General features: G+C 33.9%; 2 protein-coding genes across 6 annotated transcripts; one reads left to right on the top strand and one right to left on the bottom strand.

Moving 5' to 3' along the window:
* The first annotated feature begins 178 nt into the window (after positions 1 to 178).
* On the top strand, positions 179 to 9,077 carry LOC113865797 (ATPase family AAA domain-containing protein At1g05910). Of its 3 annotated transcripts, none has more exons than XM_027500547.1 (11): positions 179 to 328; positions 1,145 to 1,435; positions 3,502 to 3,603; positions 3,695 to 5,518; positions 5,607 to 5,795; positions 5,945 to 6,087; positions 6,675 to 6,920; positions 7,027 to 7,213; positions 7,414 to 7,479; positions 7,584 to 7,830; positions 8,236 to 9,077. In XM_027500547.1, exons 2-11 carry the CDS (start codon positions 1,208 to 1,210, stop codon positions 8,610 to 8,612), a joined length of 3,609 nt encoding a protein of 1,202 aa, XP_027356348.1. In that variant the 5' UTR covers positions 179 to 328; positions 1,145 to 1,207; the 3' UTR covers positions 8,613 to 9,077. The 3 variants fall into 3 exon arrangements, with proteins under 3 accessions (XP_027356348.1, XP_027356350.1, XP_027356349.1); XM_027500549.1 differs by having other exon boundaries at positions 189 to 328; positions 1,220 to 1,435; XM_027500548.1 differs by having other exon boundaries at positions 189 to 328; positions 8,239 to 8,896.
* A 1,113-nt stretch (positions 9,078 to 10,190) lies between these two features.
* Positions 10,191 to 26,597, bottom strand: LOC113864994. Of its 3 annotated transcripts, none has more exons than XM_027499285.1 (12): positions 26,473 to 26,596; positions 26,160 to 26,245; positions 25,060 to 25,238; positions 23,621 to 24,146; positions 23,053 to 23,203; positions 22,422 to 22,532; positions 21,414 to 21,774; positions 18,705 to 18,947; positions 18,197 to 18,266; positions 11,714 to 11,871; positions 10,853 to 10,919; positions 10,191 to 10,626 (listed from the first exon to the last, which is right to left on the bottom strand). In XM_027499285.1, the coding sequence occupies exons 3-12, from the start codon at positions 25,195 to 25,197 to the stop codon at positions 10,478 to 10,480; spliced, it is 1,974 nt and encodes a 657-aa protein (XP_027355086.1). In that variant the 5' UTR covers positions 25,198 to 25,238; positions 26,160 to 26,245; positions 26,473 to 26,596; the 3' UTR covers positions 10,191 to 10,477. The 3 variants fall into 3 exon arrangements, 2 of the variants coding, with proteins under 2 accessions (XP_027355086.1, XP_027355087.1); XR_003504945.1 differs by having other exon boundaries at positions 10,223 to 10,626; positions 11,719 to 11,871; positions 26,473 to 26,597; XM_027499286.1 differs by having other exon boundaries at positions 10,223 to 10,626; positions 10,828 to 10,919; positions 26,473 to 26,597.
* Between the last annotated feature and the right edge of the window lie 991 nt (positions 26,598 to 27,588).

The following is a 27,588-nucleotide window of genomic DNA, read 5'->3' as shown; positions in this document are numbered from 1 at the left end:
AATTATCACATAGTTATTAGTTATTTGGTCCGAAAAGAATTTGGGTCGAGTTCTTACCATTTTTTGCTGAGTTACGAAGTGGCCCAACGATGAATGCAGAATGGACCAAGTCCGGGTCTATACGGATCCGGGTTCCACAGTAGACAAATATTTTTGCAGCTAAAGTGTGTGAATGGGGAGAAGAAAAAATAGAGAATAGAGAATAGAGAAAGAGAAGGAAAAACACAAAGGGTTTTGTTTTGGACTCTGAAACTCAAAGTTATGCGTTTCATATCTTCTGCAACCTTCGCCGAAACCCTAACGTTGTGCATTCATTATCTGCGATCAGGTTCGCTCTTGATTTTCCCCTCTTTTGCTGCGCTTTTTTCGTTTCAATCCTCACAACACTCGCATCACTCGTGCCTTGTAAACTCAACTTTACTGATTAGTGTTTTTATTTTTTTATTTATGGATTTTGCGTTCTCAAGTCAAGTTGTTGGTTTTACTCTTCGTGCTCGAAGCCTTGCTTTTTCCTTTTATTTTTATTTTTTGAATGATGAATGTGGTGTTTGTTTCAAGGTTAGTTTAATGTTTGCATGTTAGAATCTGTTGCTTGTAACTATGATGAATGTTGCATTTCAATTTGAGGATGGTGTTGCTGATTTTCGTTGTAGTTTCCTTGTTTCCTTATGGTAGATAACATTATGTACTGTTGATGGAAAAAATGATATATATATATATATATATATTTTAAATTTCATGTTTGTCTTGTTTTAGAACTTACATTTGACTTCTCAAAATTCCGTAGGACATGAATATGTTATGAATCTTCTAAAAGTATTCAAAATTCTACTCATGTAAGTGGGAAAAGGCGTTTGTTGTTGTGGTTTTTGTTTTTTAGCAAGTTTAAGTTTTGAAAGGTTTTTATATGGAGCTGTGGTGAAACCCTTTTTTTGTTTGTTTCATGCTTATGACATAATCAATATGCTTTTATTGAAACGAAAACCTTAAAAAATTTTGGTATTTCTTATGCATTTAAGGATGATCTTTCTGTGAGATATGCTATACACTTGGCTCGGTGCTTTTGGTTGAACTTGTGTTATTTTTGTGTACTTCTTTGTCTTGTGAAAATTTTAAGTGCTGTCAACTCTGCTGATCTCTGCAGGTGTAGCTGACTGAGATATGGTGATCATGTAATTTTTATAATCACAAAATTTAGCATTCTTTCATGTATCCAAAGAGGTCTGGCTCTGGCCAAGATGGCCCTGTTTCCAGACAGGTGCGCACAAGTGATAGGATCAAGACAAGGTCAAACATTTATGGACGGTCATTCTTGTATTACAATCCAAATCTTAGGCGCACCAGGAAAAGCAAGATCAAGACAAGGACTGCAGCTTCACAGATTGCTAAGATGTTGCGTCCAGGGAGTCGGAAATCACAAGATTCAAACACTAATGTAAGTATTTGTCTTTCAAATTATTTCATTGCTAATGACGATGACTATCTATTTTATTTTTTACTTTGCATGGATTCTGTATATAAATCACTCAGCCTGTCATGACATGGATCCCGTCTAAGTCGATATGTGGAAATATGAATGTATCCATGAAATTAGTAAACCATTTTCTATTTTATTGTTTTTTAAATTATTTATTTGCCTTTTGTTAATTCAAGTTCTTGTCTTTCTTTCATTAAAAATGTCAAGTGGATTAACACAATTGTGAAAGAACTATATTTTGAAGTGACACAACAGTTAAAGTCCCCTCTCTATTAACTATAATGTCAACTTTTATCTGGACAATGGTACTTAATATAATTAACACAAATGGTCTGATGGTCTGTGTATAGAACTCTATGCTTCATAAGGCTCATTCTCATGATGTTTATGTTTTCAGAATTTGAAGACGTGTTGCAGCTTTGCACAACTATGCCATAATAATTTAATTTCCTTCTTAGCATGTATTTAAGGTTGTTGTTGTTGTGTGTTGGGGTCTAAAAGAACTATATCTAAACATGCAAATATTGGTTTCCTTAGCCAGAACAGTGAATAGTAATAATTATTTGAATGCTATAGTTTGCAAGAGGTTTACCTCTTTAATGTGCTGGAAAATGTGTATTGGATATTTGATTTTCTGAGTACAGTCAAATTGTGAAGTTATGGATGTTGTCTTATTTGCTGGAGGATCTTTGATATGGTCTGGTCCCTTAGATCTGGTTATAGGGCTCTGAACAGTAATGTCTGGTTGTAAATTAACAGATTTCTGACTTCTTACTCCTTTGTAGCCTATTTTCTTAGCAAAAACTTGGGCTCATTTGAGAGAACCTAATGATCTCAAATATAAAATGTACCCATTAACTTCTGAAAACTCCTGCATGATATATATTTTTTACCACAAACTAGTTTAAATGCTTGCTGAAATAACTGCTCTGAACTGTCCATCCTAAGAAATAGCAGTTATGGTATATAATTACTCAAGCATAACAAAGTGCAATACTAACATGTGGCAATATCCTCCAAAGACACCAAATTATTTATTATAAGCATAATGTTATCAAGGCATAATAGTTGAAACTTGGTTCTTCAATTCTTCCTTTGCCTTTACTGATTAACCTTATCTAAAGGCACTACTTTAGCAACTGATTTTGATCAGGGTTGGCAATTCAATTCATTTATCCACTAACCATCTAATCTGTCCATCCATAAATTCAACCCATCTAATTACAGAAATAAAAAAAATAATGGATGGGTTAAATTGGATTACCATTTGTTATTTGGATGGATAATGAACCATCCAACATATTTGTAATCCATTGGATTAAGTGGTCTAAAGTCTGTTAGTTGGACACAAACAAGTCTTTAATGGATGAATCATAGCTTCTATAGTTTTTAGATAGAAGAATGAGAATAAATATTTAACTTTATTTTATAAAATTATTTTTTTACAAAAATAAAATATAATATGCTTCAAATGGATGGGTTGGATATCTATAAAAAGTAGCTAATAGATGTGTTAGATGATTTTTTTTATTAAATAGATTATACATGCGTTGGATTTTTTAATACCTTTCCAGTAGATCATAAATGGATTAATGATTTACTTTTTACCTACCCATTATGACTCAATTCAAAATTTATCCAATCCATGATTCATTTGACACCCCTAAGTTTGATTGATCAGATAACAATCATCAATCTCTAGCTTCTGCTTTCTGAATATGATTGTATACAGTAGTTTTTCTCTTATTTCATTGTTTTGTTCTCTCTTGATATCTTTGTTGGATTCAACTAATTCTTTTTGATGAATTGGTGTAATTCATTAAAAAGATTGAAGAGAGAAAACTTGGTTGTGATGGATTTAATTATTTTCCTAATCTGACACTTCTGTGTCTATTTTGTTCACTTATTGCTCAGAATCATGTCATTTACTAAAGTTGATCAGATGATAATTATAATTCCTTCAATTTATTATATAGATTATTTTAAATCCTTGGGTTGTGTTATTGGTACTTCTCTATTCACAGTCTGGTTCTGCCAACCTTCGGCGTTCAACTAGGAAGAGAAGGCTTAATGTAAATCTTGAAGATTTTACCGACAGTTCAGGAGCTGAAGACGAAGACTTAATGGTGAGTTCTGTACTCCATTACATTTAAAATTTTGGGTGATAAGATTGAATTTATGATAATATAGGGCTGAAGGTATGTGGCCATGTTTCAGAGACCTGCATATCAACCATTGAGAAACCGGATTAGCAATAGTGTTAGCCAAGATGGTTTGATGTCTACCAAGCGCAAAAGAGCAGTGGAGACTAAACCGACACCTCGACGTGAAGGTCTACGTCCTCGTCGTTCAAAGGCTGTTGCAATGGAACGGCTAATCTCAGAATCAGATGATGAGCAAGACCTTTCAGACGAAAAGGTTGAACAGGATGATACAGAAAATGGAAATGATGCTGATGAAAATGATGCAGATGATGGCCAAAATGAGATTGAGGGGGATGCTGAGGGTGAAGATGAAGGTGAGGATGAAGGTGATGAAGATGGTGATGATGAAGAGGGTGAAGAAGAGCAGGATGGAAGAAGGCGTTATGATCTTCGCAATCGTTCAGATGTCCGGAGGTTCTCTATGGAGGAAGGAAAGGCCCGGCCAAGATCTCCTCGAAGAGTGTTACATCAAGGTATGGGTACTAAGGTCAGCAGGGATGTAAGGAAAGGTGGATCACGAGTTCATAAGCGTCATCGCTTAGCAAGGCCTGAAGATTCTGATGACTCCCTTCTTGTGGATGAGCTGGACCAAGGCCCAGCTATTCCATGGGGGCGAGGTGGCAGCAGATCTGGCCCACCTTGGCTTTTTGGTGGCTTAGACATGCATGGAACAACAGCTTGGGGTTTAAATCTTGCTGCATCAGGTTGGGGTCATCAGGGTGATGCATTGACTAATCTAACTTCAGGGATTCAGACTGCTGGACCAAGCTCTAAGGGAGGGGCAGATATCCAACCCTTACAGATTGATGATAGTGTTAGTTTTAATGATATAGGTGGGCTCTCTGAATACATTGATGCTCTAAAGGAAATGGTTTTCTTTCCATTATTGTATCCAGATTTTTTCACAAGTTACCACATAACTCCTCCTAGGGGGGTGTTGTTATGTGGGCCTCCTGGCACAGGGAAAACGTTAATTGCAAGAGCTTTGGCTTGTGCTGCTTCAAAAGCAGGCCAGAAGGTTAGCTTCTACATGCGCAAAGGAGCAGATGTGCTAAGCAAGTGGGTTGGTGAGGCTGAAAGACAATTGAAACTACTCTTTGAGGAAGCACAAAGGAATCAACCTTCAATTATCTTCTTTGATGAAATAGATGGACTTGCACCTGTGAGGTCAAGCAAGCAAGAACAAATTCACAATTCCATTGTGTCCACTTTGCTTGCTTTGATGGATGGTCTTGATTCTCGTGGGCAAGTTGTCTTAATTGGAGCTACCAACAGGATTGATGCTATTGATGGAGCTTTACGACGCCCTGGTAGATTTGATCGAGAGTTTAACTTTCCCTTGCCTGGTTGTGAGGCACGTGCTGAGATATTAGACATTCATACTCGTAAGTGGAAGCATCCTCCTACAAATGAACTGAAAAAGGAACTTGCAGCTAGTTGCGTAGGTTACTGTGGGGCTGACCTAAAGGCTCTTTGTACTGAAGCTGCCATCCGTGCATTCCGTCAAAAATATCCACAGGTTTATACAAGTGATGACAAATTTCTCATAGATGTCGATTCTGTCAAGGTAGAAAAGTATCATTTTATTGAAGCTATGTCTACGATTACTCCTGCTGCTCATAGGGGAGCTATTGTACACTCTAGACCATTGTCTCTAGTAGTTCAACCTTGTCTCCAGAGACATCTAGAAAAAGCGATGAGTATTATATCTGACATTTTCCCTCCAGTTTCCATTGCATCAGAATTGACCAAACTTTCGATGCTTTCCTATGGTTCTGCAATTCCACTTGTATATCGGCCAAGGCTTCTACTTTGTGGTGGTGAAGGTACAGGGCTGGTAATTATCTTGGAACCTTCTAATATTATTGAAACCTTTTCATTATAGCAACTGAAGACTGAATATACTTACTGCTCTAGTTTAACAGGATCATCTTGGCCCTGCGGTTTTACATGAGCTGGAAAAATTTCCTGTACATTCATTAGGACTTCCATCTCTTCTGTCAGATCCTAGTGCAAAGACACCAGAAGAGGCGTTGGTACATATATTTGGTGAAGCTAGAAGAACAACACCATCAATTCTCTATTTACCACAATTTGATGTTTGGTGGGAGACTGTGAGTAACATATCTTGGTTATCTGTAAATATGTATGCTATTTGAACTATCTGCACGTCCAAAATTAGTTTATCATTCTGACAGGTTCCCTAATTTTGAATTGCTGCTTTAATGTGACCTGAGTTTGAGTTGGTTTAATTATCTTGCAGGCCCATGAACAACTCAGGGCTGTTCTCCTGACTTTGTTAGAAGAATTACCATCTGACTTGCCTATCTTACTACTTGGTACATCTTCAGTTGCGCTTGCGGAAGTCGAGGAAGTGCCTCCATCTGTTTTCCCACACCGTTCAGTGTATGCTTGATATAATTTACTGCAAATCTATGATTTTAGTTCCAAGGCAAAGAAAATTTCTTTTTCCTTTATACCAGTAATCTGGATGTATGCAGTTATTTCTTTCTAAATAAATGATTGGCTTTGTATGGCAGAAATTAATAATGTACTTGAACTGGAAGACCTGCATTTTGTATAAGAAAAAAGAATTCTAAGTTTGCTGATGTACAGCTAGTGTTTTCTGAAAATTTTCTTTGTCAAAGTTCCTCTTTGTATTTTATCTTAAAATTAGAATGGAAAAATAGACCAGAGGTATCCATCATATTACTTCTCATACATCATTACTATTAATCGAATGTATTTTGGATGATTAAGAGGGGTAAAGATATTTTCATTGCCAACTTTAATGCTTCCTATCAATATTCGGTGGTGCCCTATTTCTTGACCAAAGTTTCTGTAGTTGGTTATTCCCACAAGTATATGAATATCTATGGGTTTGTTCATTTGTTCAAATGTTAAGATTATATTCCTCTTTGATTCTGAAAAGTATTCTTTGTACCTGGGTTTGTTTCTCGTTATGTGTTTACCTGCTATTTCCATTTGAACAGTTATCAAGTGAATATGCCATCTGCCAAAGATAGGACTTTCTTTGTCAATCGTTTGATAGATGCTGCTATGTCAGTAGTATTGGAGGGAATCAACAAGAAATCCCAGGATACAGGATGCATCCCTGAACTTCCCAAGGCACCAAAATTGGCCAGTGGTCCAAAAGTATCTGAGCTAAAAGCAAAGGTGGAAGCTGAGCAACATGCACTTCGTAGATTGCGAATGTGCCTTAGGGATATTTGCAACCGGTATGTCAATCTATGCTTAACGTACAATTGTTGGGTTCATTTGGCACACTGACACCTTTAATTAACTATATGTGATACCTCAATATATTTTGTGCCCCATTTGCAGGATATTGTATGACAAACGGTTTAATGCTTTCCATTATCCAGTATCAGATGAAGATGCACCAAATTATCGCTCAATTATACAGAACCCAATGGACATGGCTACCATCCTGCAGCATGTCGATAATGGCCACTATATTACATGTGCTGCATTCATGCAAGACATTAATCTTATTGTTTCCAATGCAAAGGCATGTGTCTTGTGCCTTAAGTTTTTCTTTTTTGGGAATTGGGTTATATGCATGTGTGTGTGTGCATGTGTGTATGCATGATTATTCTCTAACCTAATGCAATTAAAATAATGCTTAACTAAATTGATTGAAAATGCTTCATACAATACTGCTATTATTCAAAGTATGTCCCAAGTTTGATCCTTCTTTCTGCAATTCAGGCTTACAATGGAGAAGATTACAATGGTGCTAGGATTGTCAGTAGAGCTTGTGAGCTCAGTGATGCGGTGCATGGACTTTCTTTTGTCTTAAAATTTATGTTGGGAGTTTTTTATGTTGACTGTTGTATGGCAAATGCTCATCTTACTCATTTTTTGTTACTTTTTTTCAGGTTCATGGAATGCTCTCACAGATGGATCCTGCACTGGTTGCATACTGCGACAAGATTGCTGGCCAAGGTGGCCCAGTACAGTTGTCTGATGAATTAGGGGATTCTACATTCCCTGCTACTCCTGTTGTGCAGATGGGTACTGCTACTAGAATGAGTGCTCGACTTCGTCATGTCCAACCAGAGGTTAATATGGATCAAAGTTATGAAGCATTGAGGCGAACTAAGAAGATGGCTGATGTGCATGCAGGTATGCTTTGAATGTCTGCGATATGAATTCTTTCTCAATGTAAAACGGCTGCAGTGCAAATGGTTTCTTTTAATGTCAATCATACATATTTTAGTTGCTTTTTGGCTATTATGATTCATGGAAGTGTGAATATTTGAGTTATCAAGCAATAACTGAGCATGGAATTGTGAATATTTTATCCTGAACTGCTATTTTGGTTGTAACTCATACTACTTCATGTGATTCTCTGTACTACTTCATGTCCTTGCTTCTCATGCACTCGCTCGGTTTAACTATCTTTAAAAAAAAATGATATTGGTGTTGCTTGATTTGTAATGATTAACTGGTTAACTTTTTTTCCTTTTTACCTGCAAATTTCCTGTTCAAATACTGATTTTATAGTTTATTCAAAATTGGGTTTTATAGTAGAAGACAAGTCACAACAAGATTCTGTACCATCAAAGCCTTCCCAGGAGCATCAGGCGACTGACACAAATTCTGAAGGGCTGGAACCTGTGTTGATTGAAGGCAATTCGCATGGAATTTGTACTAATAGCCTTGCTGATGGCGACAGTCCTGATGATGTCACAATGCTTGATGCTGAATTTTCAAGTCAAGTGGAGTCTGTCAAGCAGCTTTTTGTTAAGCGTAGTGAAAATTACAGCATTCCACAACTTGAAAGGCTGTATTCGAGAATTATGAAGGGTGTGTTTGAAACCAAAGATAAAGGGGTGAATGAGGATCTTAAGAATTTGGTTTTGAACTTTTTGTTGAATTTTGTAGAGGATGATGCAAATTTCTAACTACTGGGTTTTCCCTTCTCCCTAAATGATTTAGAAAAAGGATAGATTTTTACTGTAAAGTCGGGATTTTTTTTTTAATTTCAATGTCATTTGATTGAGTACAAGAGTTCCTTTCCACTCCCTTTCCCTGATAGCCAGAATGGTGCAAAGCGATGTATAGTGTGTAACCATTTATTCTGTCTTTATTATTGTAATTACAGGATACTAGGATTAGATGTCTATGCCAGAATGCTTATGCCTAAAGGTAGAAAGCTTGAAAATGTCATGCAGAGGGATAGAATCTTTTAACCAATAGCATGTCCCACTATATAAATTATTTTATGTTCGCTGGCATCACATATTTTCTTAAACATTGGGTCAGTTAATAATTTTGAAGATTTAATCGTGTAAATTAAGTTGTTTATATAACATTTTATCCCCCATGGTGGATACCGTTGAGGAATGTTTTAGATTTTTCAAGAGTTTCATATCATAATTTCTATAATATCTTGTGATTTTGTGGAAATTAATTTTGGGATTTCTAATTGAAGTCATAACATGTTAGTGATAATGCAGTGTCTTTCGTGATGTAATAGAGAAAACTTACAAAATCGTCCAAGAGTGCGAATTTCAAACCCACGAAAACTCTTGAAGAAAACATTTATCCCGTGATTTTCGTCCAAGTCCCCATTCTCCTTTTATTGTCAATTATTATTGAACCACATATCCATAAATTTTGTCAAATAGCGGCCCTCTTAAAACCTTTAATAATCTTAAATATATTCAAGCATTCATTTTTTTTTTCTCGCATATGGTATCTATGAACATCTTTTTGTCAATAATGTTTTAAAACTTTTATTATGAAATTAACATTTATATGACAGTTAACCTTATATTAAAACTATTTTTGATATCCCATAGCAACTTTATTCGCGTTCATTGTGTTAAAGAAAACGAAATTTGAATTGAGCAATGACATTACAAGATTATTTATTTCTTCTTGGCAGACACTATACTTGGGTCTTGTATTACAAAAACAAAAAAGGATTATATTCCCTGAAGCAATGTTTAATGATCCAAAGAAACAAGAAGCCGACTGGCCAAGTGGCTGACAGTAGACAGTGTAGCTAAATGACGTTAATTTTATGTTCAATTCATTTAAAATTTTAAAGCATTCATTCATTTGGATTCAACATTTTCATTTATTCTTTCATCTTGGATGCTATCAGCATAAAACCACCATATATCCTGCCATGACCATTGCTTCACCGCTACCAAAACAAAACCCACAGTCACAATTAACCATGCTCCCATCCGCTTTATAGAAACCAAGAAAAGTGAGAAAAGAAAAGGGGATGTAGGAGTAGAGGAAGGTGAAGATACAATCATTTTCCTACAGCTTTCAATAGCAGCCATGGGCATGGAGTTCATGCCATCAATATCACTTCTCTCACCAAGACCAAGAGAAAGGACCAATAGCAAGCCCAAGGCCAATCAAGAACGAGGGCAATACCAAGCCCAAGAACAAGACCAAGGCCAAGAAACCAAGAGCAAGCCTAAAACAAGACCAAGAGCAGGACTGAAAACAGTAACAATAGACTAAACTGAAATTTTAAATAAGCGAAAGTGATGAAATTTGTAATTTTACCTATTTTTTTAAAGGAATGATAATGAATAATGACAAACAAAAAGACATGCTAGGAATAATTGACAGTAATCCTATCTACTTTATCCCATCTACCTAATGCGAGCTTTTGCATGCGCTGGTGCCGGCAAATTCCAGCATCACATGAACATCATGCGTCCTTACAGAAATTGCAACCATATGAACATTGCAGTTTTCTTCATAATCACAAGGGAAGCAAGCCATTTCTAAGTTTCCAACATTAGTGGGCCAATTTTGCCATTCTTCTTAAGTTAGTCAACATCTGAGCTGCAGCCGATTCTCTTGCTTCACGAGGATTGGAATGCCCGTTACCCTCAAATGAGCATTGAAACTCCACTCCTTTAACAGTTACATTAGCTTGATATCCACCTTCAAAAGAAATACTCGTTAAATTTGATTTGTCAAATCAGGCTGCATAATATTTCCTCAACATAGACACATATATAGTACTAGTCATTAATAAGGTGAACAAAAATGTAATGATTAAATCTTTATTGTGTCTCATTAAATTTAAATTAATAGTACATGTATTGATTAATGAGGACAATTTATGTTGCTCAAGAATTTTACCTCTGGATTAGATAGCCATACTTACCATCTGATTGAGAAATATGATAAGTTGGTGTGACCCAGTTGTTTTCATGACATACACCATCTAGCTCCTGCAAGATTAACAGGGTTCTAATACTAGTTTGCAATGAAGCTAAAGAGGATGGTTCCTTATTCTGCTATGCCATGTTCTTAAATGTTTCATAAGGCAATAGATCACTCCAAGAATACATATTATTGAACATGTCATACAAAAAAAGAGAAATGATCACAGAACAGAGGTGGGAAGTAATATGTCAAACTGAGGTGCTTCCCCAAGATGTATACAGCACAAAATGAAAATAATTAACGTCCCATGTTGCACATTATGGAAGAAGCTTTACCCATATTTGGGTATATGTTAGGAGACTTGCATGGAGTAATAACCTCTCAACCAATAATAAGCTTTTGGTATACAGTAAAAATATGTACATTTGTAAACATGAAAGTTGCATATAAATAATGCTATCTGAGAGCCAATGTTCATATCAAGTAGAATTCACAGACCCAATAGAAATATTTTTTGACTCTATTCTGGTTTGGCACCGATACTACAACCAAGTCTTTATCCCACCACGTGAGGGCTACATGGTTTTGTACTCATGCTTCCAAGAATTTAGCAACAACCATTGAACCTGTGTACACTACTAAATAGATTATAAAGCCTCAGATAAGTGGCAAAATGTTTTCTCCTTTGGTACTCATACTTGAAATTACTTGGTGGTTGCACTAATGCACCACGATTACCAACACAAATCATAGACCTATTAAATAGGATAAATAACCCAACAAAACATATTTTCAAGTTTAGCATAGTCATTTAAAATTCATACGTAAAAATTAGTAAAAATAGAAGAATATGGCTTGCCTGACATGGACTTTGTGTGATGAAGACAGCCTCTGACAATTTTTTCCTCTTTATAGGTAAGCTTTGTTGTCCACACGTCCTTTCCTGATTCCTTCCCCATGTATCATTACAACCTTCTATAATGGATTCGATCTTTAATTCGAAGTCATCCTCCCCATCTACATTTGTCAAAAGACACAAGTAAAACCAATGGTGGTTCATTTTTCATTTGGACAAAGACTAGACAGGAAAGGAATATATCACAGTTCATATGTTAGGGTTCAAAGATGAAAACAATGAAAAGATTGGAGAAAAATGTTGATTTTATTGATCACTTAGAAAGAATTTGGATTACAAAGAATTGTTATAAAATATTCTGATTTCTTTCTCTATTTTCTATCTTTCCTTATTTATGTAATTAGCATAATTGGGTATGATTGATACCCATGATTTTAGCATAGAATTAATTACCATAGTTGTATAAACGGGAACCATTGTACACTGTAAATTAAATGAGAAATATTCATTAATAATTTGTGGGTACCAAATTTCAACTTAGTATCAGAGCTCCCAATCTTGGGGCTCTGCTTCTGCGCCCTAAAATTATTTAGCCGCCTTCATTGCGGTCATCACACCTTTGCTGTGTATTTTTTCCGATCTTGTTCATCGTCGGAAACACTGTTCATAACCAGAATCGGAATTTAACACTGTTGACACTAGAAGACTCGCCAAATCTTGCATGTCCTGTCTTGCTGGTTTTCTCTATTTTCTTTTGGCCGCAACTGCCATTGTTGAGGCTGCACCCTACGAATTTCGTGTTTTGTGTTTTTTGCAGTTTGCTCTATCGTGATGGCTGCAATAGAAACTCCAGAGGTCACCCAACTGTCCAAACCTGCTAATTTGGAACCTTTGACCTCAAATGATCTTCCAGCATTACCTTCAGCTAATCGACTCAAGAGTCAGAACTATATTGTATGGGCATTATTTATTCGAAGGACATTAAAGGGTCGGAAAAGGTTGAACCATATTGAAGGGGATGCTCCTACTGCAAAGGACCCACACTTTGAGGCATGGGATGATGAGGACTCTCTCATTATGACATGATTGTGGGGTACTATGGTGCTGGAGATCAGCTGAAATTATGTATTCTTTTCCACAACTCGATATATAGGATAGTCTTCCTCAAACATACTCGATGAAATAGAACATCTTCACTTGTTATGAGTTGGAAGATAGAATCTCTAGTACTAAACAAGATTCTCTCTTAGTAATTGATTACTATAAGCACCTAAATGGTTTGTGGGTGGAATTAAATCAACACCAAAATTTGAAATTGGAGAATAGCAAGGATGCTGCCACCTTGTCACAGTCTACTTAGAGGTCTCGGATTTTCAAGTTTTTATCCAAACTTAATCATGAATATGATCCGATTTGGGCTCAGATTCTTGGAAAGGAAAAGCTTCCATCACTTTTCAAGACATTCTTCATTGTTCGAGGCGAGGAGAATAGGAGGATGGTTATGATGAATGAGAGACCTGCTGAAAGCTCTGCCTTGACATCCAACAAGATTCCCAAAATTGGAAATTTTACAGCTAACAAGAGGGAGGACCGTTGGTGCTCTTATTGCAAAAAGAGTGGCCACACCAAGGATACATGTTTCAAACTTCATGAGAAGAGAAGTTGCTCAATTGCTTAGGTGGATTTAAAGGCACAAAGACATGCTCATCAAGCATTATATGATGTGGAGGATGCAAACAAAAATCAATCAACTCAGCCTACTGCAGAGGAGATACCTGCATTAAAAGCTGAGGTGGAGCGCCTGAAAAACCTCATGGAGTCTCTCAGTAAGCAATCTAGTACTTGCTCTCTTGCAATGATTGGTAAAAATTCTTGGATCTTTTCTTTTAATGTTTCTGGTACTATGCCTAAGGATCTTTGGATAGTTGACTCTGGTGCTACTAACAATATGACACCCCATCATTCCTGTTTCTTCACTTACTCTACCTTATTTACCAACTAACACATTACTGTTGCTAATGGGTCCCATACTCTAGTTGTCAGGAGTGATACCATTTCCCTCAATCCTTATTTACCTCTTCATAATGTGTTACATATTCCTCAACTATCTAATAATCTAATTTCTATCCAAAAACTCACCCGAGATTTGAAGTATAAAGTAACCTTTTTCTCTTCCCATTGTGTCTTTCAGGATCTTACCACAGGGAAGACGATTGCAACTGCTAAAGAATAAGGCGGGTTATATTATCTACAGAGCATGGGAATAAAGGAGAATGGAAGACACATGGTGACACAATCTTGCCTTCAAACGAGTTCAAATTCTACATCTCAAATTTGGCTTCAACACAAGCATCTAGGTCATCTGCCATTTAGTATTCTTAAGTCTATGTATCCCTCTTTATTTTTAAAACAATCCATTGAGTCTTTTAGTTGTGATATTTGTCAATTTGCAAAACATCATCGTGCAACCTTTCCGAGTAATAATAACAAAAGTGTTGAGCTATTTGACCTGTTCATTCTGATGTATGAGGACATGTTTCTGTGTCTAATATTTCTGGTGCAAAGTGGTTTGTTTCTTTTATTGATGATTACTCTCAAGTAACATGGATATATTTGATGAAGGATTAAATTGAAGTTGTAAACCTTTTTCAGAATTTTTTCCATATTGTTCAAACTCAGTTTGAAAAAACAATAAAATAACTGCATTCTGATAATGGAAGAGAACATGTAAACCAATCCTTCTCTGATTTTTTGAAAAAGAATGGTGTTTTTAATGAACTGACATATGTTTACACCCCACAGTGAAATGGGATTGCAGAGCAAAAAAACCGTCATTTGCTAGAAATTGCCAGAGCTCTTCTTTTTCAAATGTTAGTTCCTCAGTTTTATTGGGGAGAAGCAGTCTTGACAGCTGTTTATTTGATAAACAGGTTACCCACTTGTGTTCTTGATGGAGTCAGTCCTATTCAGGTTATGTCCTCTTTCTTCTCTTCTGTTCCTATTATGAGTAGTTTAAAGTGTTGTGTTTTTGGATGCACTGTCTTTGTTCATATCCACCAGCAACATTGTGAAAAATTAGATCCCAGAGCTCTTAAGTGCGTCTTCATTAGTTATCCAAAGGTTACAAGTGTTATCTATGGATGTCACTTTCCATGATACCACACCTTTCTACTCTAGTCCTCAGCTTCAGGGAAAGAATGTGTTGGAACCCAAGTCTGAGTGTCTTGAGTTTTCAAATGGTCGTCCTTTTATCACTTTACCTGTGCAGGATTTGGCACCTACACTAGACAACACTATTGAGACATCAACATATATTCCTACTGAGAAACCAACATAAGCTCCAGTATTGATTTACCAAAGACAAAGGAAACCTGACTTGGTCCCACAACAAGTCCAACCGTCCAAACCAAAGGAAAGTATAGGTAATTCTAATGATTTACTCATTGCCTTGAGAAAAGAAAAAAAGTCTTGTGCCAAGTACCCTATTTTTCAATTTGTGTCTACTAAACACCTTTCTATGCAGCACTAGAGTTTTCTTTCAGCTGTTGATTCTATCAAGATGAGAACTGGATTGAAGCCATGAATGAAAAGATGCATGCTCTGGAGAAAAATGAGACTTGGCAAATTGTTGAAAGGCCCAAAAACAAAAAGGTAGTCGGGTGCAGATGGGTCTATGCTCTGAAATATAGATCTGATGGCTCCATTGAACAGTACAAGACAAGACTTGTTGCTAAAGGATATACTCAAACGTATGGGGTTGATTATGAGGAGACTTTTGCTCCGGTGGCAAAGATGAACACAATCAAAGTTATCCTTTCTTTGGTAGCTCACTTCGGATGGAAGTTAAATCAATTTGATGTAAAGAACTCCTTTTTACATGGAGAATTGGAAGAAGTATACATGGAAATACCACATGGATATGATTCCAAAGGAGACAAGGTGTGCAGATTAAGGAAGGCATTATATAGACTCAAGCAATCTTCTTGTGCCTGGTTTGGAAGGTTCTCTCAAGCTATGGTTTTCATGGGGTATATGCAAAGCCAAGGTGATCATACTCTTTATAAAACATTCACATGGTGGTAAACTAACGCTACTTTTGGTCTATGTAGATGATATGATTATTACAGGTAATGATGATGGTGAAAAACAGGTGTTAAAGAAAAAATTAGCAACTCAATTTGAGTTAAAATATCTTAGAAGACTGAAATACTTCCTAAGGATTGAAGTTGCTTATTCAAAATTAGGCATCTTCATATCTCAAAGGAAATATGTCCTTGATCTCCTAAAAGAAACAGGCAAGTTAGAGTGCAAAAATGTTGAAACTCCCATTGAGCAGAACCACCGAATTAAAAGCAAAGGAGAATCTAGTAGTTGATAAAGTCCAGTATCAAAGACTTGTTGGAAAACTCATTTATTTATTTCACACTCGACCTGACATAGCCTATATTGTCAGTGTAGTTAGTCAATTCATGCATGATGTTCGAGAGAGACACCTACAAGCTGTAAATAGAGTTCTTCAATATTTGAAAGACAACCCAGGAAAGTGATTGCTATTTAAGAGAGAAGGTGAGTTATTACTAGAAGCATATACAGATACAGACTATGCTGGAATGGTTGTTGATAGGAGATCCACTTCAAGATATTGTATGTTCTTAGGAGGAAACTTAGTAACATGGAGGAGCAAAAAGCAAGATGTAGTAGCAAGATCAAGTGCAAAGGCTGAATACAGATCCATGGCTCAAGGGATATGTGAGTTGTTGTGGATGAGAAACATATTGAATGATCTCAAAATACAATATAAAGCTACTATGAGACTTTTGTGATAACAAATCCACTATAAGCATTGCTCATAATCCAGTTCAACATGACAGAACAAAACACATAGAGGTGGATCGAAACTTCATTAAAGAGAAATTAAATAGCGGACTCATAGAGACGACATATATTCCATCTAGAAGTTAGTTGGCAGATGTTCTTACCAAGGGACTACCCACAATATAATTTTAAGATCTTATTGGCAAGTTGGGAATGATAGATATTTATTCACCAGATTGAGGGAGAGTGTTGTAAAATATTTTAATTTCTTTCCTTATTTTTTCTCTTTATTTATGTAATTAGTATAATTGGGTATGATTGATACCCATGATTTTAGCATAGAGTTAATTACCATAGTTGTATAAATGAGAACCATTGTATATTGTAAATAAATGAGAAATATTCATTCAATAATCTGTAGATACCAAATTTCAACTAGAATCCCCCAGAGCTAATAGCTCCTCAAAAAAGAATGAAATTTTCCCCAAAACAACACCCAAGAAAGAACATGCCTCAATCGAGAACTATCTATTTATAGTATCAGTTAGCAATATTAACAAACAAACAAACTAACTGACTCTTTTTTACCCATCCTCTTAACATAAACCTTCCACACTTTAGGTCTCTTATTGATATCAATCATCTGCTCCTTAGCCATGGTTCTAATATCATACAAGTCAAGTATTTTCTAAGGATCTAATTCTAGTATCAAAAAATCATCAGGATTGTACATTTGTAGGATTGCAATCTGCAAAGATAGTAAATAATGGGTGCTATGCAATTGTGAATCTTCAGATGCAAAAAGAGGCTCTGCTGTGATCATTAATATGTAATTTTCACATGGCAAATCTAAGATCCTCACAACAGGATCAGCTCGTGGATTAATTAAGTTGAAGATGATATTCATAAATCCAATTAGCAGACACAAATAACTTTAACAGGTTTCAAATTTAAGAATAAACACTATCTTTTGATAAATTGCTTCTTGGACATAATATGCTTGTTGAATTCATAATATCCTGACAATTAACGTATTCCCTATTAAAGAAAAAGTTATTTGACTTTTGATTTCATGAGTTCTTGACACCATGAAATGGGCTTTTTAGAATTGATGAGATCCCAACACCATGAACACTCCATATAAAAAAGGGGAAAAGAAAAATAACAATGTCAAATTTATTTTATCAGATACATTGCTGATGATATGGAATCATACAACTGATTTTAACTATGAAGCAGAGCAAAATGCCTATAAGAAGCCAACAATCATTGCCTAAGGATACATTTGGTAATCTATTTATTTAAGTACTTATTTAATAAACTTTTTTTTTAAAAATTGACTTATGCTATAAATTTAATGATGAAACTTATTAAAATAAGTTGAAAACAACTTATTTTGATAAGTTATACTTAAAAGTTAATTGAAATAAGTTAAAAACAACTTATGAGAGTCAAAAATTATTTTTCATAAACATTTCTAAACAGGCCCTAAATCAACATCAAAATTTGCTTGAGAGTTTGATTGATACCAAAAAGTATACAAAAACAATAATGAGAGGGATAAACCCTGCGAAATGCAATGAGAGGGAAGGGGAAGAGAGAAAAAAAAAACTGATAGAATAATGCACCAGAGAAGCAAGACAAGAAATGAACACTGAAACAGAAAGCTACCAGTTAACATTCTCTGAATTTTTTCATCGCATATTGCCATCTCATCCTCTATCTTGCGCTGCTGAAGGGCCTGAATGGAGTAATTAAGTCTAAGATAAATACAAATATATAGTTTCAGGGCATTCAAAAAATAGTGGTAAGGTAATCCTTAAAATTAAGAAAAACCAGTAAAGTAGGCACAACTAAGGGAACAACCAATGGGGGAAAGAGGCAGAATGCTATTTGAATGGTCCAAATACAGTTGATTGTAATGGCCTACTGACAAGCGGCATACAACACGGGAGCATGTGAATCCTTAAGTGCAAAATTTGCAGTAAGCAACTTATTTCATTGACAATATGGATTTGCCCAAGTTACTAATGCAAGCATGTATATGTATGTTTTAAGATAACATGTATATCTGTTCTTCTAGGATAACAAGTGTATATGTTCTAGAAGCCCATACATAGAAACTGAGAATAGGTATAAACATTCTTGTCACTAAAAAAACACAATGAAGAAGTTTTACCAATTCATTCCTCTTTCGTATCAAGACAGCTAGGGCAGTTTGTGACAGCATCTTTTTTGAATTTAGAAGAATTTGGAGCTTTTCTAGATTTGAGTTAAAAAGATTTTCAGTCTTAGTAGAATCATCTACTGTGTCTTTTTCAGTTGAGGCATTGGGCCTATTGGCACAAATATTGTGGAAAGAAGCAAGATTGTTGATTCCACCTTCAGTGATGAGCATCCTTGTCGACTTAGCCTTCAAAGGCTGCCAAAACAAATGGCATGAGCTAGATGAGAGATAAACAAAGGATCAAACACATGAACCATGATAGCAGCAAGGTGAAGCTCATTTAGAAACATAATTATGATAAATTAATATGCATTGGAATACACTCGTTTAAAAAACTACTTCTTGATCAGCCACATAATTGTGACAATATTTATTTTAGGTTTAAAAACTATTTCGGTCCCTCCATGAAATTCTTTTTTTTATTTTATCTATACACAAAAAAAAGTTTATAAACATGTCCCAAAATTGAAAATATATTTTTAAAATAGTCCTTGCTTTTAATGTTAGTAGCACGATATTTCGTATTTAAACATTTTTTACTTTATTTTTTATATGAAAAAAAAAGTTTAACTATAAGGATTGAAAAAAAAGAATATGTTACATATAAAGACAACAATGAAAAAATGTATTATGTATATAGACTAAAATGGAAAAAAAAGTGTTATGTAGAGAGACTAAAATAAAATTTATCATTGAAATAAGTTAAAAGAGATTATGATAATTCATGGCAAGTAATAAAAGATGATTTACCAACTTTAAATAATGTAACTGTATATTAATGTGTTTATTAAAATTGTAATGAAAAGTTGTTTGATAATTTAGTAAAAATAAGATTTCATGATATACTTTTGCTACCTTTAAGAGATTATTTAAGAGTTTATTTGAAAAAAAACTTACGTGCAGTACTTTAAATATTTTTAGTACTTTTTCAGTTAAAATTAGAGATTTACTTTTTAAATTAGTATCAACCTTTAATATGACATTTCTTTTGTTGCTTATAAGGATACAAATTTAATTCGAGACCTACACTTAAAGAACTATATTTTAGTTTTGTTTATAAAATAAATAATCAATCATAATTGTAACTAAAAGTATGAACAACTTCAGTTATAAATTTTATTCTAGAAGATGAAACAAAACCAAAAAAGAAATTTTCATTATTATTTCAAGTGAAAAAAAATGATTTTAACAATTAAAAATCAATTTAAATTCTCTCCTCATAATCTTTCATAATAAATAAAAGCAAAATATTTTTTTCTTAAATCTTAAATACTATTTTTTCATAATAATCTTCACAATCAAATTAAGTTACAATGATATTATTAAAATTATTGAATTGTCTTTTATAATCCATCATGAATCACCATAACATCTTCTAACTTGTGTTTGATGGTAAACTTTTTTTTTTACCTCTATATAAAATAATTGTTTTTCATTCGTTTCCTTTCTGAAACACATTTTTCATTTTGATCCTTATAATTGAAATTTTTTTCATATAAGGACCACGATAAAAAATATTTTATAAATGGATCAAAATAAAAATATATATTAATATCAAATAACAGTTCAATAACAAAGGTTTACGTCAATATTATTTTAAAAATATTTTTTTTCATTAGGAATTTATATAGAAAAAATTTTGTAGAGACCAGATAAAAAAAAGTTTTGTATATGGACTAGAATAATATTTAAACCTTTTTATCAAGAGAATAGTCGTACTAAAAAATATTTCACAAACCTTCAAGATGACTATTTGACAATTTTACAAAGGTTTAACTAACTGATTTGAGAATAGAATACAAAAACTATTGCTAACATTAAGTATAGGAAACCAAAATAAAGTTTAATCTCAAGGATAACAATGTGTGCACAAGTATTTTTCAGTGCATAGACATATATACAGAGGATTTTAGTATAGGAAACATTTTGATAAAACTGAATGGTATAACTAGATCAAAGTAGAAGCTCCTAGATAGTGTTTGGCCTAGCTTTTTTTTATCTTCTCTTTAAAAGTAGAAGCTCCTCTAATTAGCTCATAGAAACTCCTTTTGTGGGGCTTTTGTTCATTGAAATAAAGATACTTTAAGATCTTTTCTAAAAATGTTTGACCCAACTTCTGCTATAAAGAAAAAGAGAAGACAAAAAAAAAATTGTGACAAATGCTACTCTGGCTTTTTTCATTTCTTCTTTTATTTTTTTGGGATACGCAAAAGGCTACCCTGGTTCCAGTAATACATAAATTAGTGTCAATAAATGTTAGTATATATATATTAGTTAGTTGATCCAAAATTAGATGGGGACAAAAAGTTTTGATTTTGTAAGTAAATTTGATAGCTAACAAGATATTTTTTCATATCTTTCCAAACTATATTCAAGGATATGCCAAATATATGGGGGCTACTATATGATATGCATACTTTATAGGTAAATGTCCAATTTTGGAGTATTGTTGCATTAAGGATTCTAACATGGCTAGATTATATGTTACCTAAAAGAGCAAAAAGCTTGTGTTTAGTCAACAGTGTTAAGGTCACAATTTGGGAGGGAGGGAACTCATCCAAAAACAAAAAAATAAAAAAGGTAATCAGAACAAAGAATATCCTAACGTGATCTAGCGAAAGCAATCAACTCAATAATTGGAAAATTAGATAAGTTTCAAACCTTAACACTACTTGCAGGGCCATTAGAGTTATGCTGCGCAGATAGGTTGTTTTTCCCTTGAGATGCACCAACTTCTACAGCACTGGTAATATAATGGCTTTTTTGGTTTTTTTGAGATGGAAAAATTGATGAGTCATTCACATACGTTTCCTGGGGCTCCTTAACATAATCAGATAATGCAAGTGCACAGCTTCCACTGTTCTCTTTATTCTTTGGTGATTCGATATTATCACTGCTTGGCTTACTATCATGATCGGTAAATGTATCCTTATTTACATAGGATTCCATTACTTCAGGGGTGCCCCCCATTATCTTTTTCTCTGTTACCCTTGAATCTCGCAAACTATTTGAGAATGCTTCCCTGCCAAGATAGAATATATTACATAAATAATCAGCCTCATCCTATGGAGATAGTGGCTAAAAAACATAAAATGGAAAGGAATGATAGAGGGACATTGGATCAAGGATCGGAGACCGCCAATGTATGGATGAGCTATGAATCTATTTCTGCAAGTCATTCAACCATGCAAGTGTTACTATGAACAACAGGGTTCATCAGTATTTGGAACTCTCATACATTAACCTCACTTTATTGCTTGTGGCAGATGATTATTCTATGTAAAAAACTGAATGTTAAGCCCAAACTGTTTAAATTCTATGATCTAGGCTTGAGAATGCAAGAACCAACAAATTTCTAAATAATTCAGATTGTTGGTAAATCCCAAAATATGTATTTAGTATTGTAAAAGAAACCAAAATACAATCATTCCAAAGGTGCTGCTGAAATTAGTATCTTAGATATGCTTATGGTTTAGGCACAATCATGGTCATTGAAATAAAATTTAATGAGCACAATTAGTTCTACTTTTTTCTTGTTATCACAGGTTGCTATGAGCTCAAGTCAAAATGTAGGTGCACAAATTGAAATAGCATCGCTTATGGAATATGACATTCAAAATACTGCTAAGTCAATCTAAAGAAAGTTTTGAGAAAAAGAATTGCACTAACCTGGAAATCCACTTCGATATTATTTCTGAATATGGAAGCACATGGAAGTAATCAATGACAGGAGTGATCAACCAACTGCTAGAACTCTTATTGACCAATGGACCCTGCAAGCTATGCAAAAAGAAGAAACAAATGTTATTCAGAAACATATGCAGAGTCCATTAACAATCAGCTCTACTTCTTTGTGACACTCATTTGAAAGACTCAAGAGTCAAGACAGATATCTAATCCAAAACAACTTATGTAGACATCATTCTACGATGTTACACTACATACACCCTTGTGATAAGATTGTAAAATTCTAGCTAACAAGTAGCCATCCCATCTACCCAAAAATATTTGTGCAATTTTGTTATTTAAAAAAATATCAAAATGGAAGGTCAATATAGCATTTAATTCTCAGATTTATACACTAGTTCATTCAGCAGTAAGTGACATTAATGTGCCATACTATAGTATGACCTCCAGTATATTTTACGAGGCAGCAGTGAAAAAAAAAGATGACTCCACTTAAATGCCTGACAGAAAAAGGCCCCATTTTCCTATCATTTGAAAAGCTGGTGACAGCAATGCTATTCACCCTTGGGACCTGTGCCATCAGACAGGCAAAACAATAGCAATGAAAACAGACCTTTTCATTACATCCTTGAGAGGAACTTGAAAAACATCTTGATTGTTCAACTGGGAGCACTGCATTAGATAAAATCGAGAAGCTACTTTCGGTTTGCTATGAGAATAGACAGTGTCACTTTCCAAAAGCATAATATTAGTGCTATCAATGCCTGTAGCACAGTACAAGAATCATATTCAGCTATTTACATGTCATAAAACACCTGTTAAAACTAAAACTAAAACTAAGAAAATGAAACATTAACTATCAGGTACAAATTTATGATGCAATGATATTTTTTGTATTGAAAATAAAATTTTATTGGAGAGAGAAAAATGATACAACAAAATTTTGACAAATAGAGATCAACCCTTGGTATGTAGCATGAAGCATGTATTATTGCATCCTAGTCATATTGACATCATCACTTGAATAAATAAATTGAGAAATGGAAAATCCTGATAAATAAGAATGTCCCTTTGATCTGTGATGCCAATTCAAGCATGAAGACAGAATCCTAGTTAAAACTAAATTCCAACAGTTGCAAACAATAGCCTCAGCAAATTTTCCCTATAATAAGGATAATTACCACTGGCTTCCTTTACAGCAGAATACCCTGCTTGCAGAAATTCATCTTCATCAACTTTTAATTCATCTCTGGTAGACTTTTGAATGACTCTTTTCTTTTTATACATATGTTTTGTTTCTGATGTAACTTCAGAACTTTGACCAGAGGTGTCCAGATTTTTTTCAACCAGAGACCATACCCCATTAGTGATGGAACCAAACAACAAAAAACAGTACTCCTTCGTACTGTCAATTAAAAGGATAGCAACTTTTGTAATGGGCCATCCGTCTATATTAGGAACATTCTTTGATGCATCCAAACATTTACATACATCACATGCATCCATAATCTCTTTTTCTGTCAATGACAGCTGCTTCTCCACATCAATGTGTTCTACTTCATTTAACTTTTGCATGAATTGCATAAACGTTAATAAAGCTGGCCTCAGAACCACAGTCAACTTGCAAAATTCATTAAATGGAAGATATTCAAGCTCTGGATGCTGTTTCCTGTGGTAGTAGTTGTACAGTAAGACAACTGAATGCACCTAACATAAAAAACAGAAAATTCAATGACTATAGATGATACTCTCCAAGGGCATTCCAATAACCCTATAAGCATATATTTGGGATACTTGGAATTACTAAATCATAATGCAATATGAACTTTGATCGTTTCTTTCCATTTTTAGTGATATGCACTGGGACAAACATAAATGCACCAGATGGCTACACAGGGGAGCCCTCCAAAGTGAAATGAAATAGCATTATAGTTATTAAAGCAGAAGGTACATTCTGCAAAAGAAAGTCTTCAATATAAAAGATCAAGGCAATTCATCTTAATAATTTATTTCAATTATCTTGACCACCCCCAAAATCATCATGAGTGGTTATTGTATAATCTGAAATGCAAGAAATCTTATTATTTGAAAAATTCACTGTGCAGACTTGTATTGAACACGACCTAATCATCACAGCATTTCTAGGATGATTATCAAGAAAGAACACCGAATAAATATTTATTACTTAGGGCACTGAGGTTTAATTCAAAGGCTGATGGCTAATGGCCAGGATTATGTTACTATGTTAATTAAAATCAAATTTTTGTTTAAATGGAGACTCCTCTTTAGTTAAGAAGGTCAAATCTCACCAGGCATAGATTACAAGTTTTTTAGAGAGTTGAAAACATTATGTTATGTACAACAAATTGGTTTCTTTTCACCAGGGGAAACTATTATCTATGCTTTCTATGCCCCAACCAAGCAAAACATAGAGAATTTATGTAAATAGAATCTCTAATACACTTTATAAATCTTGACATCAGCATCTCCAATAATCCTTAAAACAAGGAACAAAAGAAACCATTAAGAGAAACAGCATAACTTAAAACAGTGTCCAAATAAATTACAAAGGTTAATCAATGGATTGCTATGCAAACATAAAAGACGCGGAAAAAGACACCTGTTTTGCAACTAACTGCTGTTGAGATGGTGTTGGATTATCCCGGACAGATGATTTTGCGGGCAGCATTGGGTCAACCAAGTGTTCTAGGAATACCTGAACTGCATCCTCGGTTGGACACACATCTGATGAAGCCATGTCCTATCCAGTGATTTTCAAGGTCGACTAGTGACCTTGTGCTGTCAAAAGCCACATACATAGAGTAAGAGAACCAATAAAAAGTCTGATTACTGTTGGACAGAACAAGCTTGCAAAATAAGTGCACGAGTCCCTCTGAGTATGTTTCGGGGGAAATGAAGGAGAAGACAAATATTTTATTTTAAAGTTAAGAGATTTACATAATGTTGATAAAAATATATAAAAGATTAACAAATTAAGTTTATGTTAATCTATCATTTAATTTCTTTTAAAAAATGTGAAATTAGAGAATTTTTTTAGAAATGGAAACTATTTACTCTTTCCTCCCTTCCCGTCTAAAAATCAACCCCAAACATACCCTTTATGTCCTTGGCCTAGCAAAGTCACACAGGCCATCAACATTTCTCAAAACATCAAGCCTTTTATCATTAGGTGAAATCAGCTTATATGGCAAATCATGTCTATTGACAAACCATTGACCCCTAAAAATATGAACATTTCTCAAAAGACTTTATTTTAAATGATAAAATAAGGAAAAAATTGCACCCGAATAAAATTTACATTATCAGAAAAAGCAACATTTTTCTAGTCACACAATTGGGGAAAAAAAAAAAAAAAAGACAAATATTGGTACCAGCGATAAAAACACTTGATTCCCCTTCAACACGGTCTCAAATTTGAGTTTAAATGATTAACAGAAAAACAAGAGTTTGGAGAGCTTTTCTCACTGTACATCCTTCCACCAGCTCAATTCCAATTAGTCAACCCAAAGTCAAATTATTATTATTTTTTAGAAGTGAAAACAGAACATCCTGAGCAAATAGAGCAACAATTATCAAATAAAAAAGAGACAACTTCAATTGAACATGCATGATGTAAGATCACCAAAAATCAAATTTTACCAATGATGGATTTCAGAAACATTTATATTCCTCAAAAGGGTAACGCAGATACGACCTTACCTGGCAATGTTAGAGTTGAAGAAATGCAACACTGTCTTGTCTGATAAAAAAGGCACCACCTTTTCACCTTTGCTCGAATGAACAACCTGCGAAAAACCGAATGCATGTTATGTTGAAATGTTAAACTTTATAATAAGAAGGCAAAAAGTGACACATAAAATAAAAATAATAATAATTTATTGGGTTTCAAAAACGATAGAAAATTATAGAAGAAGAGTTGAATGCAGAGAGAAATTGGAGAGGAAAAGAAAGCTCACAGTGAAGCCTTGTTGGAGAAAGAATAAAAAATGGTTAACTCAAAATGTTCACTCACTCGTATATAGCAGATGGCAGGCAAAATTTTGATGAACGCTTTCGCATATTCGCTTTGCCAAAATGCATATGACCCCCCAAACTGGTAATGTACGTATCAGACCCCTTTTGAAAATTTCCTTTCCCAACACTCAAAAAATGTTTTATCACATTATATTATTGCAAGTATAAAATATCTTGGGATAATTAGAGTGGTTTTTTTTATTGGGTAATGTGTAAGGAGATGTAATATGTGATATGGTGCTTTTATTTTGTATTTTTTAAAATTAAAAATATGTTCTTACTTTAATATTAAAGAAAAAATTTCAATCCCAAATTATATTTATTTTTCTTGATTTAATAATTATACTCATTTTCTTTTTATGATTGACCGATGTTGCACTTTTATCTTTGTATTGTAATGTGTTAATTTTGGTTGCATGAGTTGTAAAATAATTAATACAGATTATTCTTTCCCATGCTATTGACTAACTCTGATTTCAATTGATTTTTTTTTTTTTTTTAAGTTTGGTTAGGGAGTTTTGTATACCAATCACATTTTCATAAAAAATAAAAGCAAGTACTTTAAGTTTAGATCAACAATTTGTTTTAAACTATTTTATAGACTATTTTCAGACAGTCAAAATAATATTTTATAAATATTAAAATTAAGTAAGTAATGCTAGCAATATTCACATATTATTTAAATTTTTTTTATCATTAATTATATTTAAAATAATAAAAAATGTAATTTTCCTTTTAATTTAATATTTTTATTCATATTTTTATAAGCTATAATTAATAATATCTTGCGTTATAAATGATATATATATATATAGCACTTTCATTTTTCAAATAATATAAAAAATTAAAGAATAATGACATTTGATACTTTTCAATTTTCATGAAGCATAAGATAAAGATAAAAAAATTGAAAGATAAAAAATTAAAATTAAAAATAAAGATATATTGAATAATATAAAAAAACTGTAAGTAAGAAACATTAAAAAACAATAACAGTTAAAATTTGAATTATTCTCCTTGAATTTAACTCATAAAGATCAATTTTAATGTGATTATGCTAGTTAAATTTAAGAATATTATTACAATCATAATAATTTACAACAAAAATATTTAT

Source organism: Abrus precatorius, unplaced genomic scaffold, assembly GCF_003935025.1.
Source record: "Abrus precatorius isolate BTA unplaced genomic scaffold, Abrus_2018 Scaffold4, whole genome shotgun sequence".
NCBI lineage: Eukaryota > Viridiplantae > Streptophyta > Magnoliopsida > Fabales > Fabaceae > Abrus > Abrus precatorius.
Note: the sequence above shows the minus strand (reverse complement) of the source record. Positions and strands in the feature narration are given on the sequence as shown.